This window comes from Protopterus annectens, chromosome 13.part0, assembly GCF_019279795.1.
Source record: "Protopterus annectens isolate FY-2018-M chromosome 13.part0, PAN1.0, whole genome shotgun sequence".
NCBI classification, from domain to species: Eukaryota; Metazoa; Chordata; order Ceratodontiformes; family Protopteridae; genus Protopterus; species Protopterus annectens.
The window spans coordinates 308,215,875-308,243,281 of NC_056747.1; the positions used below are offsets into that span (position 1 = coordinate 308,215,875).

At 40.0% G+C, this 27,407-nt stretch overlaps 1 protein-coding gene across 4 annotated transcripts in view; it reads right to left on the minus strand.

Moving 5' to 3' along the window:
• The window catches only part of SHC2 (SHC adaptor protein 2), a 584,758-nt gene that overhangs the window by 42,888 nt on the left and 514,463 nt on the right, over positions 1-27,407 (minus strand). For 3 of the 4 annotated variants that reach the window (XM_044053899.1, XM_044053898.1, XM_044053896.1), the window contains 2 exons: positions 3,673-3,837; positions 2,380-2,675 (listed from right to left, as the gene is read on the minus strand). In XM_044053899.1, coding sequence (XP_043909834.1) covers positions 2,380-2,675; positions 3,673-3,837 — 461 coding nt within the window. The remainder of the gene's footprint in view (positions 1-2,379; positions 2,676-3,672; positions 3,838-27,407) is intronic. The other variant, XM_044053897.1, reaches the window with a different exon arrangement.

Consider the following 27,407-nt stretch of genomic DNA (forward strand, 5'->3'; position numbering starts at 1 on the left):
TAGATTCATAGGTTGGTACTAGGCTATTGGCCCTAGGGCCTATACAAGCCTAGCCATAACATTTCCCTGGATATTTCTTCCCACAATATTTACTTCCCTGAACCCCTGTCTAGCAGGGCGACTGACATGATCCCTGTGGTGAATTTCCTTTCTCCCATCCAGTCATCAAGGTTCCTTTTGAAGAGGGCCAAGGAGGCACTCTGCTTGACATGTATGGGCAGTCTATTCCAGAGTCTGGGGAGTCTCTTGGTCAGGAAACTATCCCTCCGGCATGTTTTGTTCATTGTGATGACAAGATTTAGATCCCTGGAGCATGTGTCTCTAAGGGATTGGGATTTCTTTAAGCGTAGAATGTCCAACAGCTCTGGGTTTGACATGGCCTTGTATGTTAAGCAGAGATCGCTTCTGAGTAGACGATATGCGACAGAGTATAGGTGGAGTTTTTTTAGACGGTCAGCATAGGGCATCTGTTTTAGGCCTGTGATTCTTTTAGTCAGCTGTTTCTGTGGCCTTTCCAGTTGTTGCAGATGTCTTGAGAGGTACATACCAAATGGGGCATTGTATTCTATAATGGGTCTAATGAGGGATGAGTAAAGTGGGACAATGACCTCCTTTTTTCTGGAGAAATGCCCTTAGTGATGAGGTGTGCCACATAGAAGGATTTACTGACTGTTGTGACAGTGTGGTTATTGAAGGTGAGACCACTGTCCACCTGTGTCCCTAAGTATCTTATCACACTTTCAGTGTTTAGTGTACTGCCACCTATGTGATAATTCATGGCTACATGTTTTTTCCCAAAGGGGATAACTATACATTTCTGTTTGTTTAGTTTTGTAGACTGTACCTGATTTTTCTTCTATTTTGTTCTGTACCTCAGCATATGCCAATAGAAAGTCTGACCGCTCAATGGTCCTTCAGAGGCTGGATTTCTTTTATTGGTATCTGCTCAATTTACAGTGGGCACCTGGTTGGGCTGTCTAGTCAGTGCACTCTTTTTTTTCAGTAGTGACCGGCATTTATTGTATAACTACAAATAAAACAAACATATATACAACAGTTTGTTATTTAGTAGGTCTAGATTTTAAAGCTGTTTTCAATCTATGCCTAATATTAAGCCCAAAGACTTTCAGTTTACAGAAGTATAATCCAAAAATATGCTCTTTTCTCTGTACAAGTTATATAGTTATATACTCACCATCTCCCTTACTTTTAAAAACAGTCTCAGTCACTGTGGTTACATTTTTGCAGCATACTGTGTTCTATAATATATTCAGAAAGTGAATTGCTTTCAATACAGCATCTAATTTCAGAGTAATGTTTAGTAACGCATTCTTTGACCTTTCTGTTATACCTAAAATTCATTACATTGCTTACAGCTAGCACTATGGGTAAGAGGAAACAAAATCATAATCAGTATGACTAACACACACGTGTGTGTGTGTGTGTGTGTGTGTGTGTGTGTGTGTGTGTGTGTGTGTGTATATATGTGTATATATATATATATATATATATATATATATATATATATATATAGACACACACACACACACACGTGTGTGTGTGTGTGTGTGTGTGTGTGTGTGTGTGTGTGTGTGTGTGTGTGTGTGTGTGCCTGTATATATGCATGTATATATGTATGTATGTATCTATAGTTTGACTATAGTAGTCTTAGAAGGAGGTGGTGTTCTGAGTTTCAGTCTTTTGGTAATTCATTTATCATTAGAAGTTAGTGAGAAAGAAGGATTTAAAGGTATCTTAAAACATTCTGTAATAGCATTAAAAACACTGCAACGCAGAGGTGGTGTGGCACATTTTGTTGGACCACCAGAAGTTTTACAATGTAGTGCCTCATGCTTTTGCACTAGTAAGGTGCCCTGTTGCAGCCTTACTGACTGAGGCTGGGTGTGTATTCTCTTTTAATTATTCTATAGCATGGATGCCTTCAAGTCTTGAAGAAATAGCAGCACTCATGTATTTATTCACTTTACTAATTATTTAATCAATAAACCAGTTAAAGTGATCAGGGTAAGCCCAATGGCACTTTCAATGATAACCCAGGAGTACTGGTTTTGGTTAAAATGACTTGGTTACATAATGTGCAAGTGGAAAAAGTGGGACTTAAGCCAAAGGGATGAAGCTTGTTATCAAGTCATAAACTTAACTCACTGTGTTGTACTGCCACATAAGCAGCTCTTTATTACCTGTCTTTCCAAAAATCTCATTTGCATAACTTCATACATATGTATAATCCATGTAGGCTATATGGTATGTAATATCATGCTTCCTGCTACTGCAAGCTTAACAGCTATTGTATGAAAATATTTGGTGGCCTCAGCCCTTCAGTGTTTACCAGACAGATATGTTAAATTGATTACTTACCACCCCTTCTGGATCCACTAGCAGCAGGTGTTTGGGCTGTCCATTGTCCATGCCTGTCAAGACATACTGACCTGGATTGGTCATGCTGTCTCTCACCAGGAAATCTCCATCCATTTGCAGTAGCTTTTCAGCATCTTTCCGACTCATCCTCCCATGGTACCATGGTTCCCGCTTAAGCTGTTCTTCTGTTGGGGCAATGGGGGCTTTTCGAGTTGGTGGACTTGGCCACTGGTCCTCTAAAGGTGGGGTACCAAAAGGTCCAGCCTCATGTAACTTGAGAGCATCTTCAAAAGGCCCTATGAAAAACATTAAGACAGTTTAGGTAAAGTCACTGATAGTTCCCATAAGGATATGAGCAAGTAGGCAACTAAATGCTGTGGGTTAAATATAGCGCTGACATTTCTTAAACCTTGCTGTTCTTCCAGTTCCCCCACCCTCAGTCCTAGTGACTAAGGTATCAGCTCTAAGAGTGCTTTACTTGGTCTCTAAATGGATGTTTACTGGCTCCACTGAAAGAGTGATTGTACAGCAGAGCTGTGTTCTCCCAGTCTCCATTATGTGGTGTGATATTACTAATGAAAAGTATGCTGAAGGTCTCTTCTGTCTCATCATACTGAAGGGTTACATTAAGTGGGTGACTGAAGTTCCTGCATCCTCCACTCTGGCCTGTGACTTTGTTGAGGTACAATTTGTCTACTCTGTAAACAATGAATATTAAAGAGATGGCAGACATATATTGGTGCTTTTGGCCAGTGTCTTGTCTGCTTTGTAACTACTGCTATGGACTCTGCAAATCAATACATATCTTTTGGTTCTTGTATCATGACATTTATTTACATATTACACCTGTAATTTAGTGACTTGCAACCTAGGCCTGTTTTTCGGATGACTGCATTCCATATATTCTTAATATTGGTAGATTCTCAGGCTTTGAAAACTATTTAAATGCTTAGCCCACTAACTGGCCATATAGTATTCCCCATCCATTTGGGCAAGGGCAAAGACTATAATTTCAGGTAACATTTGTTTCAGTTTCTGTCTGCTGACACACTGCAGGGCTGTACACTACCACTGGGATGAATCAGGTACGAAAATGTCTATCCTTTCTGTTTGTTTCATTTACAAAGGCGAAAATGTAACCTTTTGTGACTCACTCAGCATGAATGTGAGACTGCTCTCATCCTCACTAATTGTGTTTCATGATGTACTTTAAGGTTATTCAGAGTTTATAAAATACTTTGTAATGAAACAGTGTAATGAATATATTAAACATCATTCATATTTAGTACTTACTCATGTCAAATAAGTCTTTTTTAGGGCTCTCGTCAAATGATCGCTGTCGTGCTGAATCACTCTCCCAGTTTTCCATGCTCTGCATGTTCACATACATGTGATCTTCATAATCTTGACTTCCAGGAGGTTTGCCATCTGCTCGGAGATATCCATCACTAGTCATTCCTGAGAGAGTACAACATTGATGCTGTGTATCAGGTTTCCTAATTAATACTTGCAAATACATATCCCTCTTAGAGACACTGGACTGGTTCCAGAAATTTCTGTCACACTATTTACTATTAATATCATGTTGTTCAATGCAGAAACTTAGCAGCTGATGGTTCTTTATGCCACAAGGCAACATGGGAATCAGCTTGCTGAATGCTCCTTAGTCTACATGGTCCAGGTGGAGATCACTTATCATCTGTATTCCTGTATCACTCATGTTCTGCTATCCTGTACTTTCTACATGCTTGCTCAGTCCCTAACCCAGGACCCACTATCCTCCTCACTAAATGTGTTGGCTTCCATACTGCAGAGACCCATTTTCCATACAAGAATTTGAATGCTTCTATCCCAGTCCACTGCTCTTTCCATACCTTTGTCACCAGTAATACCTAAAAACAGACCACCTCCCAAGGTAACTAAGGGCTCCCCTTCCTTTCATTTCTTTTGAGGAACCGTACACCCGTGTTTGTGCTTCAGCTTTTTAGTTACTGTTGCATCAGTCATAATTCCACTCCTTCAAACTCACATTAGCCTTCCACATGACAATCAAAATCCTGCTGAGAATTCACAACCTGTCCATACTTTCTCTCTGAAAATTGATTCAAGCCATTTATCCCTTCTTTATGGTCCCACACTGCTTACTCTTATTAAACTTAAAAAATGCAAAACAGTGCAGTTGTGTCTGAAATTTTTTTGAAATTTGAGCTACATGGTCCAAAACCCCACTCTCTTCCAGCACTAATAGCTTAAAGTTCTCTCCATTACTACGAATTGGAAAGGTGACTAAAACACACATCTCTTGGTTTTATACACTAGTTTGGATATTTATTGATTGAAGTTTATCTTGGAATGTACCGAAAACTCCAGACAAAAATTCAGTCTATCCACTTGGGTGACATAAATGTGAACTAGCTAGGATCTCAGAGTTCTGACTTTTTTCTTCTACTCAAATAATTTGATTGTTGCCCCAGGCTCACTTCCTCAGTTGGTCAAGACTTGGACTCCCTCATTGCCTAGGTGGATATTCCTCTCCAGACCTACCAAGATATATAGCAAGGGCTCTCTGGAGGTAGTAGCTGTAACCATTTACAAGATTTCTGTACCTGGGCCCTTGCTACAATCCTACTGTAATATGTAATCTGATTTTATCATTTTCATTCATTCATTCCTCAGCTGTTGGGTTAGGAACCAATCCTTGGGTCTGACTCGGATGCTTCTTCCAGCTTGTGGAACACTGAAACTCATAGGTTCATAGGTAGGTACTAGGCTATCGGCCCAAGGGCCTATGCAAGCCTAGCCAACAAGGTTCTCTGGCTTACACCACCCAAGAAAGTTATTTTCCTGTGCCACTGTCAAGCAGAGACACAGAAGTGATCCCCGGGGTGTATTTCCTATCTCCCATCCACTCATCAAGATTTTTCTTGAAGAGTGCTAATGAAGAACTTTGCTTGACATAGATGGGTAGCCTGTTCCAGAGTATGGGAAGTCTCTGGGATAGGAATCTATCCCTCCAGCATGTCCTGTTTATTGTGGTGACAAGGTTTAGGTCCCTAGAGCGTGTAGCTCGGAGGGATTGGGATTTCTTTAGGTGTAGCATGTCCAACAGCTCTGGGTTTGACATAGCTTTATATGTTAGGCAGAGACCACCTCTGAGTAGGCGATATGCTACGGAATAAAGCTGGAGTTCTTTGAGGCGGTCAGTGTAGGGCATTTGTTTGAGTCCAGTAATCCTCTTTGTGAGGTACTTCTGTGGCCTTTCCAGCTGCTGCAGATGTCTTGTGAGGTACATTCCAAAAGGGGCGTTGTACTCTATAGTGGGTCTAATGAGTGTCGAGTAGAGGGGAATGATGACCTCTTTTTTCCTGGATGAGAACCCTTTTATGATGAGGTGTGCCACGTAGAAGGACTTCCTGACTACTGTGGCAATGTGACTATCAAAGGAGAGACTACTGTCCACCTGGGTCCCAAGGTCTCTTATCACGCATTCGGTGTTAAGTAAATTAAGTAGATTGCTGCCTATGTGGTAGTTCATGGGTACAGAGTTTTTACCAAAGGGGATGACACTGCACTTTTTGGCATTGAGCTTGAGGCCATGGCTCTGACACCAGGCATCTGTCTCAGAGAGGCCCTTCTGTAGGATGTTCACATCATTTGGGGACTTGACTATGGCTCCTAGTTTGCAGTCATCTGCGAACTTTGTTAGCCAGAGGCCTTCTTTGTTAGCCTGTACTTCAGAGAAGTAGATACCAAACAGGAGCGGTCCCAGGATGGAACCCTGTGGTACTCCACTTGTCACTGGTTTGAGGTCAGATTTGGAGTCTGCAACGTTTACAGTGTGGGTTCTGTCAGTGAGCCAATTGGCAACCCATCTTGTGACGTAGGGATTTATGCCTAGTTTATTGAGTTTAGCTATAATTCCAGAATGGGGGATGGTGTCGAAAGCCTTGGTGAGGTCAAGATAGGCTGTGTGAACCACCTTACCCTCATCTACGGCTTTGGTGACTGCCTCAAAGAAGTCGATCAGGTTCAGGAGGCATGATCTGCCTTTCACAAACCCGAACTGGGTGGGATCCAGAGTTTGGAGGTTACCAATGTCTTTGTTTATGAGTTCCATGATGATACGTTCCATGGCTTTGCAGACCAGGCTCGTCAGGCTAATAGGTCTATAGTTCCCGGGATCAGTGGTGGCTCCCCTTTGTGGAGTGGGATAACTGTTGCTGTGCGCCATTCAGTGGGCACAAAGCCTGATGCAAGGCTATTATTGAACATGGTGCTTAAGTGGGGAGCCAGTTCATTCTGAAGTTTGTGTAAAACGCAGCCTGGGATGTTGTCCGGTCCCATGGATGCTGTGTTTTTGGCTTTAGAGAGTGCAGATTTCACCTGCGTAGTTGTAATTACAGGGACTCTGCATTCTTCCTGTATAGATATGGGCCCTTTAGGGGGTGAGGGGGTAAAGTTAGCACTGAACCTATCTGCCAGGATGTTGGCAATATCAGTTGGTTCTGTAATTTTCATGCCTTTGTGCTGTAACTCAGAGCAGATCTGGGTGTTGCCATTGAGATTCTTGACATAGCTATAGAATGCTTTGTGGTTGTCCTTGGAATTAGTGGCGATTTTATTTTCATAGCTAGCTATGGAGGATCTTAAAAGGGATCTCAGCTTCTTACTGAGGCTGACCAGGGAGCTCCTCCACTCATGGGATTTTACTCTCTCGAGTTCTCACCCATAATGCCCAAGTCACCTAACATATCAAAGATCTCATTTTGAACCATAACATTTGGAAGTGGTCATTCTAAACTTTCGAGTGAGCTGTCAGTGTTTTTTATGAGTTAATTCTCAGTTGGTGTAATTATATATTTATAACTTTCTATATATCTTTTGCTCTTTCCTCCCTTTAATAACTTTTAGGAAGTTACACCTAAATTCTTTTCTACCCTTTATTAGATTACTCTTTACCAATGATGGTATTAGGGAATACTCCAGTCTGTCCCTTACAGTGCTTTACTGTACTCTCTTTTGACTTACCATCATTGGTAATTTCTCCTTTTCTTCTCCTATCTATATATATATATATATATATATATATATATATATATATATATAACAACAAAAATAATGCTTCTAATTTGCTCTACTTATTGTCTGCATTTTGTCTGATAAAACTTCGAGTTTTAAAATAAATATGTGGACTGGAGACACAAAATTCCCAATTTGGATGCACATTCAAAGTACTTCAGAGCCAGATAACTCTTGGAGCCATAGTGTTGGCGCTGGCTCTGGGGTGTTGGACTCAATTCCAAATTTGTCTGAGCCATCTCTGCCCCTTGGAACTTTGATGTGAGACAGCTCAGCTTTAACTCTTTCCTCGAGTAGTTTCCCTTCAGGGTGAAGGGAACCAGTGTTCCATAAGCCTGCTTTATTGGACCTGTCAGTGTCCTTTTCTCCAAGGCATTCTGCTTTCGAGGTAGTGGAGAGAACTTTGTCTGTTCCCAGAGTTTGGACTTCTCTTCCCTCTTTGGCTCAGACTACCCAGTTCCATTCAATTCTGCATCCAGAACCTCAGTCATCTGTTTCACTGGGACAGACAACCCTGCAGGGTATAGTAATCTCTTCTGACACTTCTCCGGAGTGTTTGAGCAAAGAATTCCCTGGAAAGGGGAAGTGTAAATGGAGGCACTTAGACTCTCCACAAGAGTCTGTCACAGAGGGCACTGACTTTGATGAATGGGAAGGGTCCCCCAGATCAGCACTCTACAATGGCTCATTTGGAGACATCTTAGAAATCCTGGAACAAAGGGGTGTTTGGTCCCCTGATAACCCTTCCTAAGAGGAATTGGTGTTCCTGGAGGCCTTTGGTGCTGGTCCATCTACCTTATGGGTGACTCCACACACAGATGAGCTCATTGATTTGTTCTCTTGATGGGTGTGGAAGGAGCCTGAAATGACTGAACCTATCCCTAAAGGACCAGATAGGATCCTGGCACCACCTAAGGATAGAACATATTGGAGTAAGGGAGTATCCATTGATGCCATAGTCATAGTGACGGCCACTAAAAAAGAACTGGCAAAACAGAGTTCCTCTGCCCCCCCCCCCCCCCAACAGGGAGTCTAGGGCACTAGACAGATTCAGGAAGCATGTCTATGCTTCAGCAAACTTCGCTGTTAGGTCACTGAATTACTTGGCACAATTTATGAGACTTCAGAGGGATTCGATTAAAGAACTATGGAAATCCCTCTCTGGGACTACATCCTCTGAGGCAGTTTCCTCGCAGTTGCCTACCCTTTAGTCCATTTCAAACTCTTCAGTGAGGCTGATCTCCCACACTGCTGAAGGTATTTCATGGACAGCAGGTTCAGGCATTTCTATCAGAAGACATGTCTAAATGCACTTGTGTGACTTTGCGGAACCCTTAAAATCTTCCTTCGTCATTGCCTCTTTCGATGGAAGTTCCTCATTTGGCTGCAGAATTAAAGACACACTCTCTAGGCTTGAGCATGAAGGAAAAAACCTGTCTGCTGTGGGTGTATGTTTTTTGACCCCTCAATGGATCTTTTCTAGGAACCAACGAGACTTACAGAAAATGTGGTTCGAAAAATCCCAGGGTCCCATCCATGGGCCACGTGGAGACAGTTCCCTCAAGGGCAGGGGGGGACTCTAATGGAAGATGCTACTCCTGCAGTAGAGGTGGTTCGCATAACCAGGGATCTAGGAATATTTTCTCTGACAGATTCTATCAGTGCTCCTGAAAGGAGGTCCACCTATCCATCTCCAGAGGCAGTTGGGGTTCATCTATCCCTGCACCAGAGAGCTTGGCTAGAAAGATTCATGGGTGCGGAGGATAATATCCAGAGGTTATATAATACCACTTTACCATCCCACCCCTGCTGGTATTAAACAAATACCCCAATGTTCCACTCAGTCAGAAGGAAGCAGCAGCACTAGAAATAAACAAGCTCCTACAAAAGAGTCATCCAAGAAGTCCCCCCTTACCAGAAAGAGTCTAGAACTTATTCAAGATTCTTTTTAGTGCCAAAAAAGACAGGGGACTGGAGGTCAGTCTTGGATTTCAGCAAACTAAATCAATCAGTTCAGTATACAAAGTTCCAGATGGTCATGGTTCAGTCCATCCTGCCTTTTCTGTACAAGGACGACTGTATGTGCTCGATAGATGTTCAGGATGCGAAATATCATATAAAAATTAACTTATGGTCCAAATATCATATAAAAATTAACTTATGGTCCAGAAGATATCTACACTTCCATCTTGAGGCCAGTCATTACAATTCAGAGCTTTGCTCTTTGGTCTCATCACAGCCCCCAGGTAGTTTATCAAATGTACGGCAGTACTTGCAGCACACGTGAGACTGTACGGATTCCAGGTGTTTCCATATCTGGCTGACTGTCTCATAACTGCACCAACTAGGCATCATCTAATTCAAGCTCAGGGCTACTTACTCCAGTTATTTATTTTACATTTGTTGACCGGGTGTATCCATCTGAGCTGATAGCCCTTTTTCAGTGGAGGCCCGGGGAGAAAAGCTCCACAGTTATTTATACAAGTAAAGAGTGTAATTAAGGTACAAAAAAACCCAGAATTTGGAGAAAAGGTCCAGAAGTTGGTTAGTTATACAAAAATATTTATAATGTGCAAATAGCATTTATATTATATACAGACTATTAAAAAATTAAATTTCAATAAGAAACAAGTAACAACGATGCTACAGAGTTTAGATTGTGATCGTGATGCAGCATTTTGAGATATTTTAATTGAAGGAGACACAGTAAGAAATGGTAAATAGAAGTGATATGTGAGTAAGAGTATGGTTAGATTGAGTGAAAAGTGAGAATGTGTAGATAAGGCAGCTATGTAGGTAAGCAGATATACAGAAGTTAAACACTGGATAGAGGCAGGCAAGTGTGCTGCACTAGGATAGGAAGGAAAATAGGTTATGGAGGGTGAGTACAGTAGCAGGACCATTGACAGTACAGGTATTCTTTTGTGGCTTATTTAAATTCTTTAACTTTGTTGAGAGTCCTTATTTCCCATAGGAGTTTGTTCCAAGATATAGCTGGACTGTAGCTTTAAAGGTTGCAGCCAGTTAGGTTGGGACAGTATGAAGGCTGATATAATATGGAATGGATAACCAGAAACTGGGAGAGAAGAAGCTGATGGGGAAATTCTAGCCAGTGTAATATTTTTAGTGAGAGACAGTGATGAGATTTATAATTTTGTTTTGCTGCAAATTTGGCCACTTTGTTATATGTAGAGTCTAACTTAGTTAGCAGTGATGAGTTTGTGAGGATTTGGGAGCTTTACATCAGGCCTGGTAATAGATAAACATGTGAGAGGGATATTTTTGTTTTGTTAGTAAGGAACTTTTTATTTCTGTATAAGAGGCCCAGTTTTTGTTGAGTTTTCCTGATACAATTAACGTGTAGGTCAAATTTTAATTGGTCATCAATTATGACACCTAGAAATTTAGTGGAAGATTCAACAGTGATAGGTGTGTTGTGAGAGAGTATGGAGAAAGTGGATTTAAAGGTGTAGATTTTTGGGAAGAAAAAGTAAGAGTTTGGTTTTATTAGGATTCAGTATGAGCTGGTTATTGGAGAGGCAGGTTTCAACAGTGTTAAAGGAAGACTAAGTAAGGTACATAAGATCAGAGGGGGTGTCTGCAACAGAGATAACTGTAAGGTCATGAGCATATTGGACAAGTGATGACTGAGGGCAAGATGTGTAGAGTAGGTTAGTGAAGATATTGAAAAGTAATGGGCCAAGTATAGAACCTTGGGGTACACCAGTTTTTACAGGCAGAGGGGTGAGAGAGCAGAGAGCTATTTTCCTGATTGTTGTCGATCAGAGAGATAGCTAGGAAACCATTCAACAGTTGTGGTAGATAAATTGAGGTTAGTCAATTTGCTTAGAAGGAGAGAGTGGGAGACTGTGTCGAAAGATTTGGAAAGATCAAGGAATTAGCAGGAGACAACTTTGTTGTTGTCTCTGGCTTCAGAGATAGTGTTGATGAAGGATAGAAGGGCAGTAGTAGTACTGTGTTTTGGGCGAAAGCCGTGTTGAGTGGAGGTGAGTAGATTTTCTTTCAATAGGTGTTGCATGATTTGCTTGTGTATGTATTTTTCTAAGATTTGTGAGAAGGGTGGGAGGATAGCAATAACTCTGAAATTGGAGATTTCTGTGGAGGTACCCCCTTTATGTATAGGTAGAGTGAAGAAGTCCTAAATAGAGGGAACTTTACATTCAGAGATGTAACAAGTTATGAGAATAGATGCAGGAAGAGCCAGAGAGTTTGCTGATAGTTGAAGGATGTAGGGAGGGATGTTGTCTGCTGATGGAGAGCAGGGTTTTAGTTTAGGGTGGGAGAAAGGTTGGGAGAAATTACAATATTGGTAGTTGAGGAGTTAGAAGGTAACATCTTCTTGATGCATTCAATGAAGTGGGAATTGAAGATAGCTGCAGTTTCTTGTGGTGTGTTTGTAGGGCAGGGTTTGGAGATGAGGGGTTGTCAAGGTGGAGAATCTAGTTAATTGTATACCAAAATTTAGAAGGATTAGATTTTTGAGCAGTTGTTGGGTTATGACAGAATTATTTTTTGTCTTTATTGATGTGATTTTTTCTCAGTTTTAAGTTCTTTGTATTTCTGTAGGTGGATTTTACCCATAATTTCCACATTCTGTCCCTAGATTTCATCAAGTTGCGAGTGGCTTTAGTTAACCAAGTGTATATATTGTATTTTAAACATACTGTGCGGATGGGTGCAAGTGAGTTAAGAATATCTAGAAAAGTAAAGTTAAATGTGTGTACTGCATCATCTAGAGGCATTCGGGTCAAATAAGACCAGTTACTTTTGGAGAGGAGAGTATTAAAAGTTTCTGGGTGGAAGTTTGATAGCTTGCGACATGTAATGCATCTGTGTGGGGTGGGGGAATGTGGAGTGAATCTGAGAACTTTTACTGGGGAGTGATCACTTAGGGAGTCATGCTCTAGTCTGAGGATCTCTGTCAAATTACAAAAAAGCTCAACTTGAACCTACTTAGATATTGGAATTCATTGGTGCTCTTTTCAGTACAGTCACTCAAATAGCTTCTCTCCCTCTGTCCTGGGTTTAAACAATTTAGTTCCACGTCAAAAAGATCATTCAAAGTTCTTCGCTTTAAGCCCATCTGATTCTCCAAGCATTGGGATCCATGTCAGTGGCAATCATTCTAGTGCTGCTGGCAAGGTACCATATGAGGATCCTTCAATGGACACTCACAACTCAATAGTCCTTTTTTCAGTCAAGTCAAAATAATGCAAGCCTGTAAAAAGTGCCTTCTGTCATGGATCCATTCCAACCAAACACAAGAAGGCTGTCCCTTTGTTCTCCCTCAACCCAAGGCCACAGTGACCACAGAAGTCTCTCAGATTGGATGGGGACACTTCTTGGGAAGGATGTTCCAAGGCACATAGTCCTCCGAAGAGGCCAACATGCATATCAATGTCCTGGAAATGAGAGTTTCCTTCCTAGGATTGCAGACCTTCCAAGACAGTCCCCCAACCTGGACTATTGTGATTCAAACAGACAATATGTAATTAGTCTGGTGCATCAACAAACAAGGGGAAATCAGATCTTACCTTCTTTATCAAAAAGCTATGAGAGTATGACAATGGGAGATCTCATTTAATTACTTTCTGATGGAAACACACGCCCTGGGGAAGTCCATCATGATTGCAGACAAGTTAAGCAGGTCTATTTTAATACCTCTTGAGAGGTCTGTCAACCTACAGATGGCAGAGAGGATTTTCTGTCAATGGGGCCAGCCATGCGGGGATTACTGCATAGTTTCTCCAGTTCCATTAACTGCTAGGCAATCCAGGCTCTCATCACCTGTTTGTCACATCCTTTTAACATCCCACAAAGCTTCCACTAGAAAAGTTTACAAAAGTAAATGGGAAAGATTTGTTTTTTGGGCACATAAAATGAATTTAGGTCCCTCTTTAGCTCCAATTTTTAAGGTTCTTGACATTTTAGCTATGATTTTCAATGAAGGGGCTAGTACCTGAACTGTAAGAGTACAATTAGCAGCCATTTCTAATTTTCTTGTAGGAGTAAATAATTAAACTTTAGCATCTTGCAAACTTTGCAAAGCCTTTCCTTAGAGGAACATATCTACTTAGACCTCCATTAAATGACCCTGCACCTCCTTCTTGGGATTTAAATATTGTTTTACAGACTTTAATCTAACCCCCTTTTGAACCATCAGCTAAGTGTGAACTAAAATTTTTGACCTGGAAAACTATCTTCTTGCTTGCTATTACTTCTGCAAGAAGGGTGTCGGAATTACAAGCTCTGTTGTCTAAAACTCATTATTTGATTTTTCACAAAGATAGAGTATCTTTACAGACCAATCCTTCCTTTTTACCTATTAATCAAGTTATCAGTTTTCCTCTCTTTTTTTCCAAATTTCTCAAGTAAAGGAGAATATATGTTACACCTATTGGTTGTCCACAGACAGTTACATTTCTATATTCACAGAACCAAAAATTTGAGGAAATCCAAACAATTATTTGTTTCCTTTTTGGAATCAAAATTAGGCAAACCAGTTTCTAAGGTGACTTTAGTCAAATGGTAGTCTAATTGTATTAGTCTTGTATAAGAAAAAGAGGGTTTGCTTTTACCAAAACCACCAAAAACCCATTCCACCAGGTCTATGGCATCTTCTTCAGCCTTTTTGTCTAGAACTTCCTTTGATGATATTTGTGCAGCTGTAACTTGGGCTAATCCTCAAACCTCCCACAAAAGACCATTATACTAGAGGACTTTAATATTAACTGGTACTCCTGCAACTCTGACCACCCTACCACCCATATAAACCTCTACGGCTTTACCCAATTAATTCAAACCATAACTAGGTTTGATAAAACTACTAAAAAGGAAACTTTCCTTGACTGGATTCTCACCAGCTACTCCACATTTTCCTATAGTTCTGGTACCCTCCCTGATTCACTTAGTGACCACCTCCCAACATACATTATACATCATCAGGCAAATCCTACAAAAAAAATCTACTTACCAAATTCATAACACCAAAAATTTCAGGCCTCAAAATTTCATAACATCCCTTAAGTTCTGCAACTGGAAACCCTCAAAACTTTATCCCTGGACAGTACAGTCGACTACTTTAACACCACATTTTTAAATATCTTAAATAACATGGCCCCTATCAGGACAACACAAGCAAAATCTAATTACTCTCCTTGGCTCACTAAACAGACAAAATCATTCCTAAAAGAAAGGGATGAAGTGTGGCACGAATGGACCCACAAAAAATCAATGGTTACTCACCAGAAGTATCTCCAGCTAAGAAACAAAGCCAAAACCCAAATAAGACTTCATAAGAAGAATTACTATACTAGCTTACAAGCTAAATACCAAAATAATCCTCAAAAATTCTGGACCAATTTAAATAAAATACTATGAACAGGTCAAACTTCTTCTTCTTCTTTTGGCTGCTCCCGTTAGGGGTCACCACAGCAGATAATCTGTTTCCATTTCTTCCTGTCCTCTGCATTTTGTTTTGTCACACCAACCACCTGCATGTCCTCTCTCACCATATCCATAAACCTTATCTTAGGCCTTCCTCTTTTCCTGTTATCTGGCAGCTTCATCCTTAGCATCTTTTTCCCAATATACTCTGCATCCCTCCTTAGCACATGTCCAAACCAACTTAATCCTGCCTCTCTGGCTTTGTTTCCAAACCTTCCAACCTGGGCTGACCCTCTAATATACTTATTCCTATCCTGTCCACCCTTGTCACACCCAGTACAAATCTTAACATCTTTAACTCTGTCACGTCCAGCTCTGACTCCTGTCTTTTTGTCAGTGCCACCGTCTCCAACCCATATAACATAGCCGGTCTCACTACCCTCTTGTAGACCTTCCTTTTCACTCTTACTGGTACTTGTCTGTCACAAATCACTCCTGACACTCTTCTCCACCCACTCCATCCTGCCTGTACACTCTTCTTCACCTCTCTTCCACACTCACCATTACTCTGAACTGTTGATCCCAAGTATTTAAACTCATTCACCTTAGCCACCTCTACTTCCTGCATCCTCACCATTCCTCTACCCTCCCTCTCATTCACGCACATATATTCTGTCTTAGTCCTGCTGACCTTCATTCCTCTTCTCTCTAGAGCATATCTCCACCTCTCCAGGGGTTTCCTCCACCTGTTCCCTACTCTCACTACAGATCACAATGTCATCTGCAAACATCATAGTCCATGGGGACTCCTGTCTGATCTCGTCTGTCAACTTGTCCATCACCATTGCAGATAAGAAAGGGCTCAGAGCTGATCCTTGATGTAATCCCACCTCCACCTTAAACACATCCGTCACTCCCACCACAGACCTCACCGCTGTCACACTACCCTCGTGCATATCCTGTACCACTCTTACATACTCCTCTGACACTCCCAACTTCCTCATACAATGCCACAACTCCTCTCTAGGCACCCTGTCATATGCTTGCTCTAAATCCACAAAGATACAATGCAACTCCTTCTGACCTTCTCTGTACTTCTCCATCAACACCACACCACAACACAATGACCAGGTCAAACTAAGTCCCCTCAACCAACAGCAAATAATACCCTAGAATTTATTGCTACCCAGTTTAATAAATACTTCATTGACTCCATCAAAATCCTTACTAACCAAAACTTCCCATCACTGCCCATCAACCTAAACTCTCTACTAGATAATAACAACACAGTCTCCTTAAAACCAGTCTCAAACTACAACATACACAAATACTTGCTCAGGCTAAAACCCACAACCCTGGCAGATAACAACCTACCCTCAACATACTTAAAAATAGCAGCTGAAGCCATCTCCTATCCAGTTTCACTACTAATTAACCATTCCAAATCCAAGCAACGCATCCCCACTCTCTGGAAAATTGTTCACATCATACCCCTACACAAAGGAGGTCCCTCCACCGACTAAACTAACTTTCGGCCCATAGCAATTCTATCCCCTCTAACAAAAATCCTTGAAAGCTGTGTTCACACCCAAATACTTAACCATCTCCTAGACAATAAATTATTTACAAATACTCAGCACGGCTTTCTCCCCTACCATAGTACTACCACAGCCCTTATTAGCTTCACTAACACCATCAGTCAGCTTAGAAATAAAGGTGAGCTAGTATTAGTAATCTTTTAAGACTTATCAAAAGGCTTCAATACAGTGTCTCATAACAAACTGCTGACTGCCTTGTCCAAACTGAACCTAAGCTTCTCCACTCTAGCCTGGTTTCAGAACTACTACCAGTGACTATGGGTGTGCCTCAAGGGTCTATTCTTGGTCCCCTCCTTTTTAACCTGTTTACAAATAAACTTCATAATGCTAGAACTCTAGCCACCCTTGTACAGTATGCAGACGATTCCACTGTCATATGTTCTGCCCCAACTCTACCTGAACTACAGAACTTAACCCAACCATCCTTCAATGCTATTAAATCATGGTTGGCAGATGCCCAATTAATCCTGAACCCAAATAAAACTAAACCTATGCTCTTCCACTCCACTAAATTCAAATCCCAATCCACTTCAACATCACATCCAGTAATAAGACTTTGATCGAACCAGTACAATCCACCCAACTTCTCAGTGTTGTTATTGATCAAAATCTGAAGTTCAACTTGCACATTGCCCAGACTGTAGAAAAAGTACACAAGAAAACAGGTACCTTATACAGATGCAAAAACTACCTAATCACATACTCAAGAATAACCACACCTCTTCTGTCAACTTTACTATACGCCTCACCATCCTTACCAACCTTTCTAAATCAGACCAAAGCAAGCTAGATGCCTGCTATAACAAAATAGCAAAATTTGCAACAAGTTGTCCTCCTTGTAAGTCCGTAAGACAACTATCTTGGTTAGAACTACCCCACCAACTCATCCTCACACAACTCTCTGCCACCCACCAAATGTACTATAAACCCAATAAAACACCAGCTCTACAAGGCCTCCTCAATCCCCATATAAGTACCCTTCCACTAAGATCCACTAATAAAGCTCTAATTGAAGTAACCAGGAGTAATAATAGCTCAGGTGACTCTCTATACTCCTACTACATTGTTAAACTGTGGAATGCCTTCCCACTTGAAATTAGAACTATAACTAGCTTAAAAACTTCAAGCATCACATTAAAGCCCACCTCACCAATTCCTGGTCTTGTACATGTACTGGGCATGGGTAGCCCAAACCATGGAACTAGCTGATTTTAAAATTGTAATTGCCTATGTAATGAGCATTGAATCTAAGTCATATGACTACCTTATGTTGTTTATGTTGTTTTTTCTTTCTCACTGTTAATATCTATCAGATTTTAAGTCTCCAGTTTGTTATGCTACCTGTGTATAAGACTAAGTATCGTAATTGCACTCTCATTATATACAATGTCACTACCTGCTACTACTGTAAGAACTGTCTTCTAGAAGAATTGTTATATAAGATTATTGGTCTTGTCTCCCACTTGACCAATTTATTCTGTTTTAGTCTTTTTACTGTTATGAATGTCTGTTACTATTTTTTTTCTTTATTCTATTATATGATTTTGCTGCGGTGGTGGTGCTGCGGTAGCATTGTCACCTCACAGTAAGACATTGTCCCGTTCGATTCTCAGCTAGAGCGTCTTCTGTGTGGAGACATGCGTGAATGGGCGTATCTTCGTTGAAGGTTGTGCGTCAGGGCCGGCAACTCGGCACGTAAAAATCTACTGCCAATCATTAGCGGACCGGAGTTCCGCTGTGGCGACCCCTAACCGGGAAAAGCCAAAAGACACAACAACAACATCCTATTATATGATTTTCTTTCTACTAACATAATAGTCTACTAACAATGGAGCTTTTCTCCCCGGGCCTCCACTGAAAAAGGGTTTTATGCCCAGACGAACTCTCCCGGTAAGCAAATGTAAAATATAATAATAAATTTATTGTTCATTACAAATTGGATCTGGTCTCTAGCAGAAAAACTGCCTTTGGCTCAGCTGAGCTCAGGAATATCCTTCCTTAGAGTCACTGGGAGTTAGGTAGCTGGGGACTCTGTACTAACAGTTGAGGAATGAATGAAAATAACAACATCAGATATTAAAGTTACATACTCACCATAACGTTCCATCTGTGTTGTCCAATTTCATTCTTCCTCAACTTCTCTCCTACCAACCCCCTCCTTGTTTTACTCTTGGAAAGATCAAAGGATGCTGCAGGAACTGCTGTTCCTTTGTTCGAGTCCCAGATTCTGTTATGTCATAATTCCTTACTACTTTGCAGGTCTGTGGGCAGCAAACAAGATCTGAGGTATGTTAGGTGACTAGGACATTATGGGTAGAGGGACGAGATCGAGAGTGTCAGTGTTCCACAAGCTGGAATAACCGTCCGAATCTGATCCGAATCCAACAGTTGAGGAAGAATGAAAAAGGACAACATAGATGGAATGTTATGGTGAGTACATAACTTTTTTTTATCCTTTCTAGTTTAGCAGATTTGTGATATTTCCTGATTCAAGGTTCCCAGAAAAGAATGTTAGAAGCAGACACTGTACATGAAATAATTATTTGAACTAAGTAGTACATAACTGTTCTGACTTTTACAACAAAACATTTTAAATTTATTTTAGATACTGAACTTGTACACACACACACACACACACACACACACACACACACACACACACACACACACACACACACACACACACACACACACACACACACACACACACACACACTAAATCATGTACTAATGATCCATGCTTTACTTATACTGTCCCATAGTACTTAATTTACCATGCCCAAATCCTTTATCACACTATTCTTGACCTTTTATCTCAGTCTGCCACATAGGATCCACTTTACTCAGCAAGATAAAAATTTGACTGCTTTTTTACCAGTGCAAATAGGTAGTGCCACACTCACTGCTGATCCTTAAATCTGGTGATCCCATATCAGTAGTTCAAATCTTCTACATTTACAGGCACTTTAAACAACCATATTGTGAGAATATTTACACTGACACAGCACTGCCCCAAGGGAATGTTTTTAAACAGCTGCATCTTATCAGAGAACAAGTGTGTATCTGTATTTGCCTCATTCTCTGTCTCATGGAAAAGTACCTCTTTTCATATTCATACAGCTATTTGCTGCAGGTGTAAAATTCCAGTTAAATATTTGGTTCGGCTATTTTATAAAGGAGTGCAGTTGTCTAGATAACTTCCCTACATTTACTGTTTAAATAAGTAATTCAGCTCTGTAAGTCAATTGGTCTCTTTAAGCTAACAGACCACTTTTAATTAACTTTCCTGCCTTAATTTCACAAGGTTCAATACTAATATAAACAGAAAATTAAATGTATAAGCCTTGTAGTAAACAATATATATTACCAGACTACAATTTTATATATACAAGGTCCAATATCTGCTAGTGAAAAGAAACCTAGAAAGATAACACATGAACTAGCAGCCAAAGCCTTCAGACATGCAGCCCTTTATCATCCATGGCAAATAACATATCTTAAATGCGTCTGCTTCTTTGTCTCACACAAATGTAGCTTGGTCACACCTGTTATCAGGAGTAGTGACAAAAGAGACTAAAACAACTGTCACTATACTGCTGCACACCTCTCAACTGTCCCTGATCTTCAGGGACGTCCCTGATATTGACTCCGATTTTTAGGTCTGTCCTTCTTAATCCCTCTTAAAACTGGTGACTGCTGAAGAAAAGGTGGTGAATTGCCCTTAATAAATAATGATAGTAATTCAGAGTTATAGACGTTTTACATCAGAAAACCTATATTAATCCACATTCTCTTATTCTACAAATGTTTCAGGTTAATAGTACAAATATTTAAAAAATGTCCCTGATTGTCCCTGATTATTTGAGGATTTGTCCCTGATTCTGTTGACATTTGTCTCTGATCAGTTGAGAGCTATGTACTGCTGTCATCCTTGTGCTAGGCAAAGCCCTGCAGAAATGTAAAGAGTGACAACCCACTTTCTATATCAAAGTGCACTCTCATGAATTCCACTCTCAACTCATTCCCTTCAATGGAGCTCTGGAAGTTTGCACTGTAACTTCCAGTGGGCGGAGCCTATACATTTTGATATAATCAAATTATGTCCTTGCATTTCATACAAATGTTTATGTCTCTGGAACAGCAGGCATTAATTAAAAAAAAAAGTGTAAATGGCAAACTCTTCAGTATAAACTGTTTTTATAGTATACATGGTATTCATTAGGGTCTAGGTATTAAACTGAATTTTATAAGTCACAGTAAACACAGTAACTATTAAGTTTTTTAATATTTTGTAAATAACTTACAATATCTCAGCAACTACTCTCAGGTTACACATATACTGTCAGCAGCATTTTGTTCACCCAGCAGAGAGCTTTCATATGAGGCTAAGCAGTTCTGACTGTACTACTTGTTTGCCGAGATATTTAGAAAAACATGAAATTTATGACAATATAAATAAAGTTTATATGAACAACAATTAATTTACCTTTATTTGCACAAAACAGGAAGTGAAATATCAATGCAGTTATGTTTGCCACTGTGTAAGATTTAAGATGAAATCTTTTACTACTTTGTGTGTACCATGGTTTTGGAATTATTAATACAAATATGAACAAGCAATATTTGACACCTATAGGTGTCAGTAGGATGTAACTGGAGAGAGCTGGAGCCTTCAACTGGCTGTAATGAGTTAACATGACTGCTGATAATAAAATGGTACTACAATGTCATTATTATCCCTTACAAGTGATGTCAGGGGATGCCAGGAGCAAGTTACTTTTGATAACGTAGCTCCAGTGACTTGATCAAAGTCTTTTTTCATGCCCACCCTACACTCTTAAAAAAGCTGATCTGATTTGGATTTGCTGATAAAACTGTCCATGGTTTACTAGCAGCTTCCTCAACAGATGCCATGCAGGGGAACCCAAAACTGCACTATCCATTACTGCTGCAGTCAGCACATTCCCCAACAATACATTCTGTGCTGTCTTGTATTTACTGTTCACCATACTGCCAATTGGTGAAACAAAGACTGAAGCACCTTTTATGCCATCTGCATTGCTTTCACCTCACTTTTCAGGGTGACTTCTGGTAGCCACAGGAACTAAACTAACTGTGTACATGCTGACTGCTGTCCCTGTTAACTACCCATTGTGACCTTCATAGCAAGTGGCTCTGATGAAGTTGATTCAGCCTTATTTACTGAAAGTGACCCTTCAGTATTATATACATTGACATTACCTATCAGCAGCTACAACCTTTATCACAGTAAAAACTGCTGCACCATCTGCAGTGACATCAACTCTGCTTGATCGTCTTCTAGGTCCGTTTTTATGTTAATGCTCTAAACTTCTACTCCTGCATCAGCTATGTATTTGTTCTACCTCATATTCTACCTGAAAATGTCACTTGCCTACAAAAGTGGCTACTTGAAAAATCACGTTTTCCTAAACTGCCTTATACCCATCTTTGTTGATGTAATTTTTGTAACACTAAACCACACTAACAGCCATCTATTCCCTGAAAGTATCAAAAGTGATTTTTCTTTATTTTAGTTGTTAACTATCCAGTTTTTCACAAAGCAAATTTGTACTCTGTCTCAGGGAGGCAATCCTTGCTTCGCTTCCCTGTGGGATGGCTGTCTCCTACACCTCTCTATTTGAATTTACTATTTGAATTGACAGTTTGCACAACCTCAGTGAAAGAGGCATACTTAGATTTCTAAATAAGATAAGTATCTCTGTTTGTCTGGGACTGTGTGGTGCAAAGTTACATTATTTTATTTTTACATTCCCTACATTGCTCATTTTTAAACCGCATTTTCAGCAACTGGCATGTGGCAAATACAGTTTTGCAAAACAAAATTCTGGCAATTGACCAACCAAACATTATTGTTTGGTGTGGTTATTAAACTATGGAATTCCTCAGTCTCTAATAATTTTGACTTGGACCATAAAGCTGTTATGGCACCACTATTAACACTATCTCGTCACTTCTATCATTCACCGCTATTAAGCCCATACAGGTTTCTCTCTCATGGAGTTCCCAAAAGTCTTTACTGCTTACAGTAATATCTGCAAGTTTGCATTTGTTGCTCACAAATTTAACACAGATGTGAATTGCACTGTAAACTCAACCTCCCCCCAAAGATTCTACTCTCGTCTTCTGTATCAGAAAGCTTTTTTAGGATCCAGTGCTGATCTCTGACTACTTTGCTTACTGTATTTTGTCACTATGGATGTTACAGATCTGTGAGGTTCCCCTGCTATTTGTTCCTATCAGCAAAAGTACTGCAGGCAGATAAATTATTTTGAAATATATTTTTCCTTTAGCTTGGAATGTCTTCCACAGCCCCCCCCCCCAAAAAAAAAAGAAATGGCCCATTCATACCATATTTCCCAATAATCCTTATTTTGTTGCTGCCCTACATTAATTCATATAACAATAACTATTTGTCATTTACAGTGTTAGTGTAGGCCATTACTGATGCTACAAGGGTGGCACACTGGTGCAGTGCATACAGTTGTTGCCTCACAGAAAGTGATTTCCTGGTTTGATTTTCAGGTAGGGTGTCTTCTGTGTAGAGTTTGCATCTCCTCTCTGTATTCGCATGGGTTTCCTCTGGGTACTCTGGCTTCCTCTCACATTCCAAACACATGCAGTGGGCCATAGGTCTGAGTGAACGTGTGAGTGTGTGGTATGGAAGAACAACCATGTCAGGCTAGCCACCCAGCATTGTGAACCTTGGCTCTAGCTGATTGTCACTGTTGAAGTGAAACCCTCACCCATGCATAAAAATGGGAAAAATGGGTTGGGGATGGATGGATGGATTACTGATGCCATAAAAATACTGATTTCAGTTTTAAGATTGGCTTATGGCTAATACTGTATTACCCTTGTATATAGGATAACTTAAGACCAAGACAGTTCCTTACAGCAGACTCTACCTAATCACAGTTCACCAATCATAACTCACTACAACCCATTGTTTATTCCATAATCAACCCACAGATAGGTGAGGTATAATTTTCTGATGGGCTACATAGATGAAGGAAATTATGTAGTGCTGATGTACTTGATGTTATGAGAAAATGTGATTATGAAGTGTTTCTATGAAATGAGGCAGTGTTTGTGGGATTATATATGGTTCATTAAAGTTATTTCCTTAATCTGATTTATGGCACACTCAGAAATGACAGAAATAATTGATTTTGTGGGGAGGTGATACATTCCATGTGTTGCTTACCTTGTTTTGTTTGCTATTAAGCTAGCTTCCCTACTGGTTTTACAGACTGCATTACTTGGCACCATATGCAATGGCAGGTGAAGGACAGTAAATCAGAAGTGCTCACTTGAGTTCTGTTTCATGTCAATTTGAATGTATTAAATGCCATTCAAGCTGAAACTTAGAAAAGTTGTTTTCTGTGTTGTGAGGGAACACTTCCCAAACCCACCATGCATGGGGCTAAGCCCTCCACATTTTTGTAAACATTATAGCTAACTCAAATGTTGAAGTACATTGGAGAAAGATTTTCCTTTTATCATGACCACATGTTTTTTGTACCGAGAACCAAAATTCACATTCGAGACCCTTTCTGCTATAAAGTTGTATGATTTAGTCTGTGAAACCCTGGCATGACTCTCATGGACTGCCATCTTCATGTTGCATAGTATTAAGGTATAGTAACACATCTGTTACATCGAGGTCTAAATGTTGAACTTCCAGGTAGTCATGCAGGCAACTGGAATGTGTCACTGAAGATGATGAACTCCTTGTATATCTGGGGCTGACACAAGAGGCTTCTTCAGTTTGTTTGGGGAGCACCATTTTGATACAAAGTACTGCTATTTGTTCTCTCATCTGTTCTTGCAGTACTTACTGAGGTACTTGTTCTACTGGCTGTACTAGCCATCAAAGAGAGGAAACTTCATATGTTCTTTTGTCTGGATAATGGGTGGTCCCTGATGGCCTCACTGAGGGATTTCCTAGTAACGGCTCTAGCTTGGCTGTTCCTGTCATTGAAGTCCCTTGGGTTTTTCCATAACTGAAAGAAGTCCTCTATGATCCCCTAGGGTAGAATTAGACTCTCTCCATTGTTGGTCATTTCTTCCTACAGAAAAGGTATGAGACATCACATCTTTGCAGTTTAAGTGATGATACAATGTAGGGTTCAGCTTTAGTCCCTTCTGTACCATCTGAGTTTATAGGTGATCACTATATTCATAGTGTGTATTGTCTGCCAGTGATTGTGGGTTTTGCAGAGTCCAGTGAGGTGTCATGGGCTACATTAGTGGATTTTTCTCTTGAGTCAGGTCCTTGTTCTCAGGCTTGGGAATGATGGGGAGTCTCTGTCAATCTGTGTGTGTCTTGCTTTCCTGCATCTGAATCTGTTACAGGCTTTGATAATGGCTGTTAGACTAGCTGTGGATACCTCACCTTGTTTTTTTATAATTCAATGAAAATGGACTGCCCCAGAGATAGGGCTCCATATAAAGCAGCTATAGCTAAGGGTGGTACTCCTTGCCATGAAGGTTGTGTAGGTAAGGCTGAGACCATAGCATCTCCTATATTGGTTTAGAAGCAATCTTTTGTGTGGCACATAAACAAGTAGAGGGGCATGTGCTTGTATCCTTCCAGTCAGAGATGTGATGCTAGCCTAGTAATGGGCTACAGGTAAGGAATTTCTCTGTCATCCATCCTCAAGTAAATGTACTGGTGGGCTGTCAGAGTTACTGTATCCTCCACTAGATCAGTGGAGTTAGGATTCTTGTGTGAGCAAATCCTTCCAGTAGTGATGTCCCTGGAAATTAACATGGCAGAATGTGGTCCTCTTCTTCTGTTGCTTAATGTACCAAAGCAAGAGACAGTTGGTTTTGTCTCTCTGTCTCCCTCATGGCAAGGGAGACTGCTGTATGTCTTCCTATCATTTTATGTTATTTCACACTAAAATAAAAAAGCTCAGAGTAAAAAGACCATACCTTAACCTTTGTGGCCAAGAAGGGTGGGACTTCAGGATCTCAGGATCCAAGCTGTACAGAACATCCCCCAGTATATGCCAATTAATTGTCTTCAGTAGGAAAATATTCAGCATTGCATGAGGGTGTGGCTTCTTGCTTAGATCCCCTTACCCTACCAGACCATCCATCTGATGTATTGGAGGCGACTGGAGGTCCTAGAACACTACTCATCACACATATTCTAAGTTGAAAGTGTTGTTCTTTTGAGTGAAAATGTATTAACATTCAGATGTTTCTGATCTTCCAACAAAGAGTTTGCAATAAAAATACCTGTCTTGAGAAAATGTAAGACAGGAGATCAGGGATTTGTCTTTGTTCCTTCCACAGAAATACTTCTGGTTAAGTTGCAAGGGTCATTTGAGCAGATGCACTGATCTACAAGATTAATTATCTAGAAAAAAAGGAAGATAGAGCAAATCCATCACCTTATTGTAATGAAGCCATGGAAAGAAGCATAGAGGTTTGTGGTTAGCTTGCAAACTGAATTTCATGATGACCTGAAGTGAAGTTGAGAAATCCTTGTCAAGAGTACAAAAGAAGGAATTAAGAACATTTCTTTTTATAAATAAAGGACCATTCTTAGAAAATAATGTGGGGATAAATAAGAGATAACAATTGTAATGAATGTTAGACTGAAACCTGATGGTGTACCAGAATTATAAAAACAGTAAGATTAAGAAATTATTAAGAGAAGTTCAAAAGATACTCAAGCACAGAGTGATAGAAAAGTGAAAAAAGGTGCATCCCAGTAGTGGTGTAGCTGTTAAACCTAATGGAAGTATTAGATTCTGTAATACATTTAGGAAACTGAGAAAATGAGTAGCGTTTCAAAGTTAGGTAGATAGCCCATGTCCAAAATTGGTTAGGCGATAGAGAACCTAGAAAAGTCCAGATACCTGACAACAGTGGACTTGAAATAGGGATACTGACAGATACCACTTTCCCCTCTATCAAAGAGAAAATAGCTTTTCCAGTGCACAGTGCAATAATTTGGCATTCACGGAGTCCTGACCATATTGCAAAGGCTGATGGATAAAGTATTGAATCCTTGCTCCAGATATGCTACTGCATACGTAGACCGCTGAGAGAGTCTCATCAAGCCTGCAGGCTGTGTCAGGATCTATTAAATAGGCAGGCCTGACTCTAAGTGTTATGAAAAATAAACTGGGTATAGTAGAAGCCAAGTATTTAGGACACCTTATAGAAAGAAGGATAGTAAGCCCGCAGGTAAAATATGCCCTCCACTGAAAGATAAGTGAAGGCTTTTACTGAACTTACTAGGTACTACAGAATGTTGTGCCTAATTTTGTGACTCTAGTCTTGCCTTTTCTGATCTCGATAGGGAAAGCACTAGTCAAGGTGCAATGTTCTCTTGAGGTAGACAGATTATTTAAAGAACTGAAAAGATCCTATGTTCTTAACCTGTGTTAGAGGCTCCTGATTTTACTAAAGAATTTAACGTATATGATGTATTAAAGGGAGATTAATTTTAGAAAGGGCAATTGTTCACTGATTATTGTTTTATGTATTAGCAACATTTTTAACAATTATTTTTACAAATCAATTAATTTTTCGTGAAAGAAAAACTAACATTTATGCTGACTGTATATATGTATATTCCTTTAAGTGGGATGGTTCTGGAATTTGCAGTTTTTATATAAGAAGGTCACAATCAATTAATTTGGTTCTGATGAAGTTCCTGTTGTGTGTGGAATGAAAGCGTTTAACTACCTTGTATATGTTTTTATGTGTTTTTGTATTTGGAACATCTGGCTATTAAATTATATAGTTTTGTTAAATTTTTTTGGCTCCATTTTTTACTGTTCCCTGCATCACGAGTGATTGAGTACTGTTTTGGTTACTGGTAGTCGCAGCACTAACAACTATTTTTTCTAGTTTTAACTCTTAAGAAGCATGATAGGCATT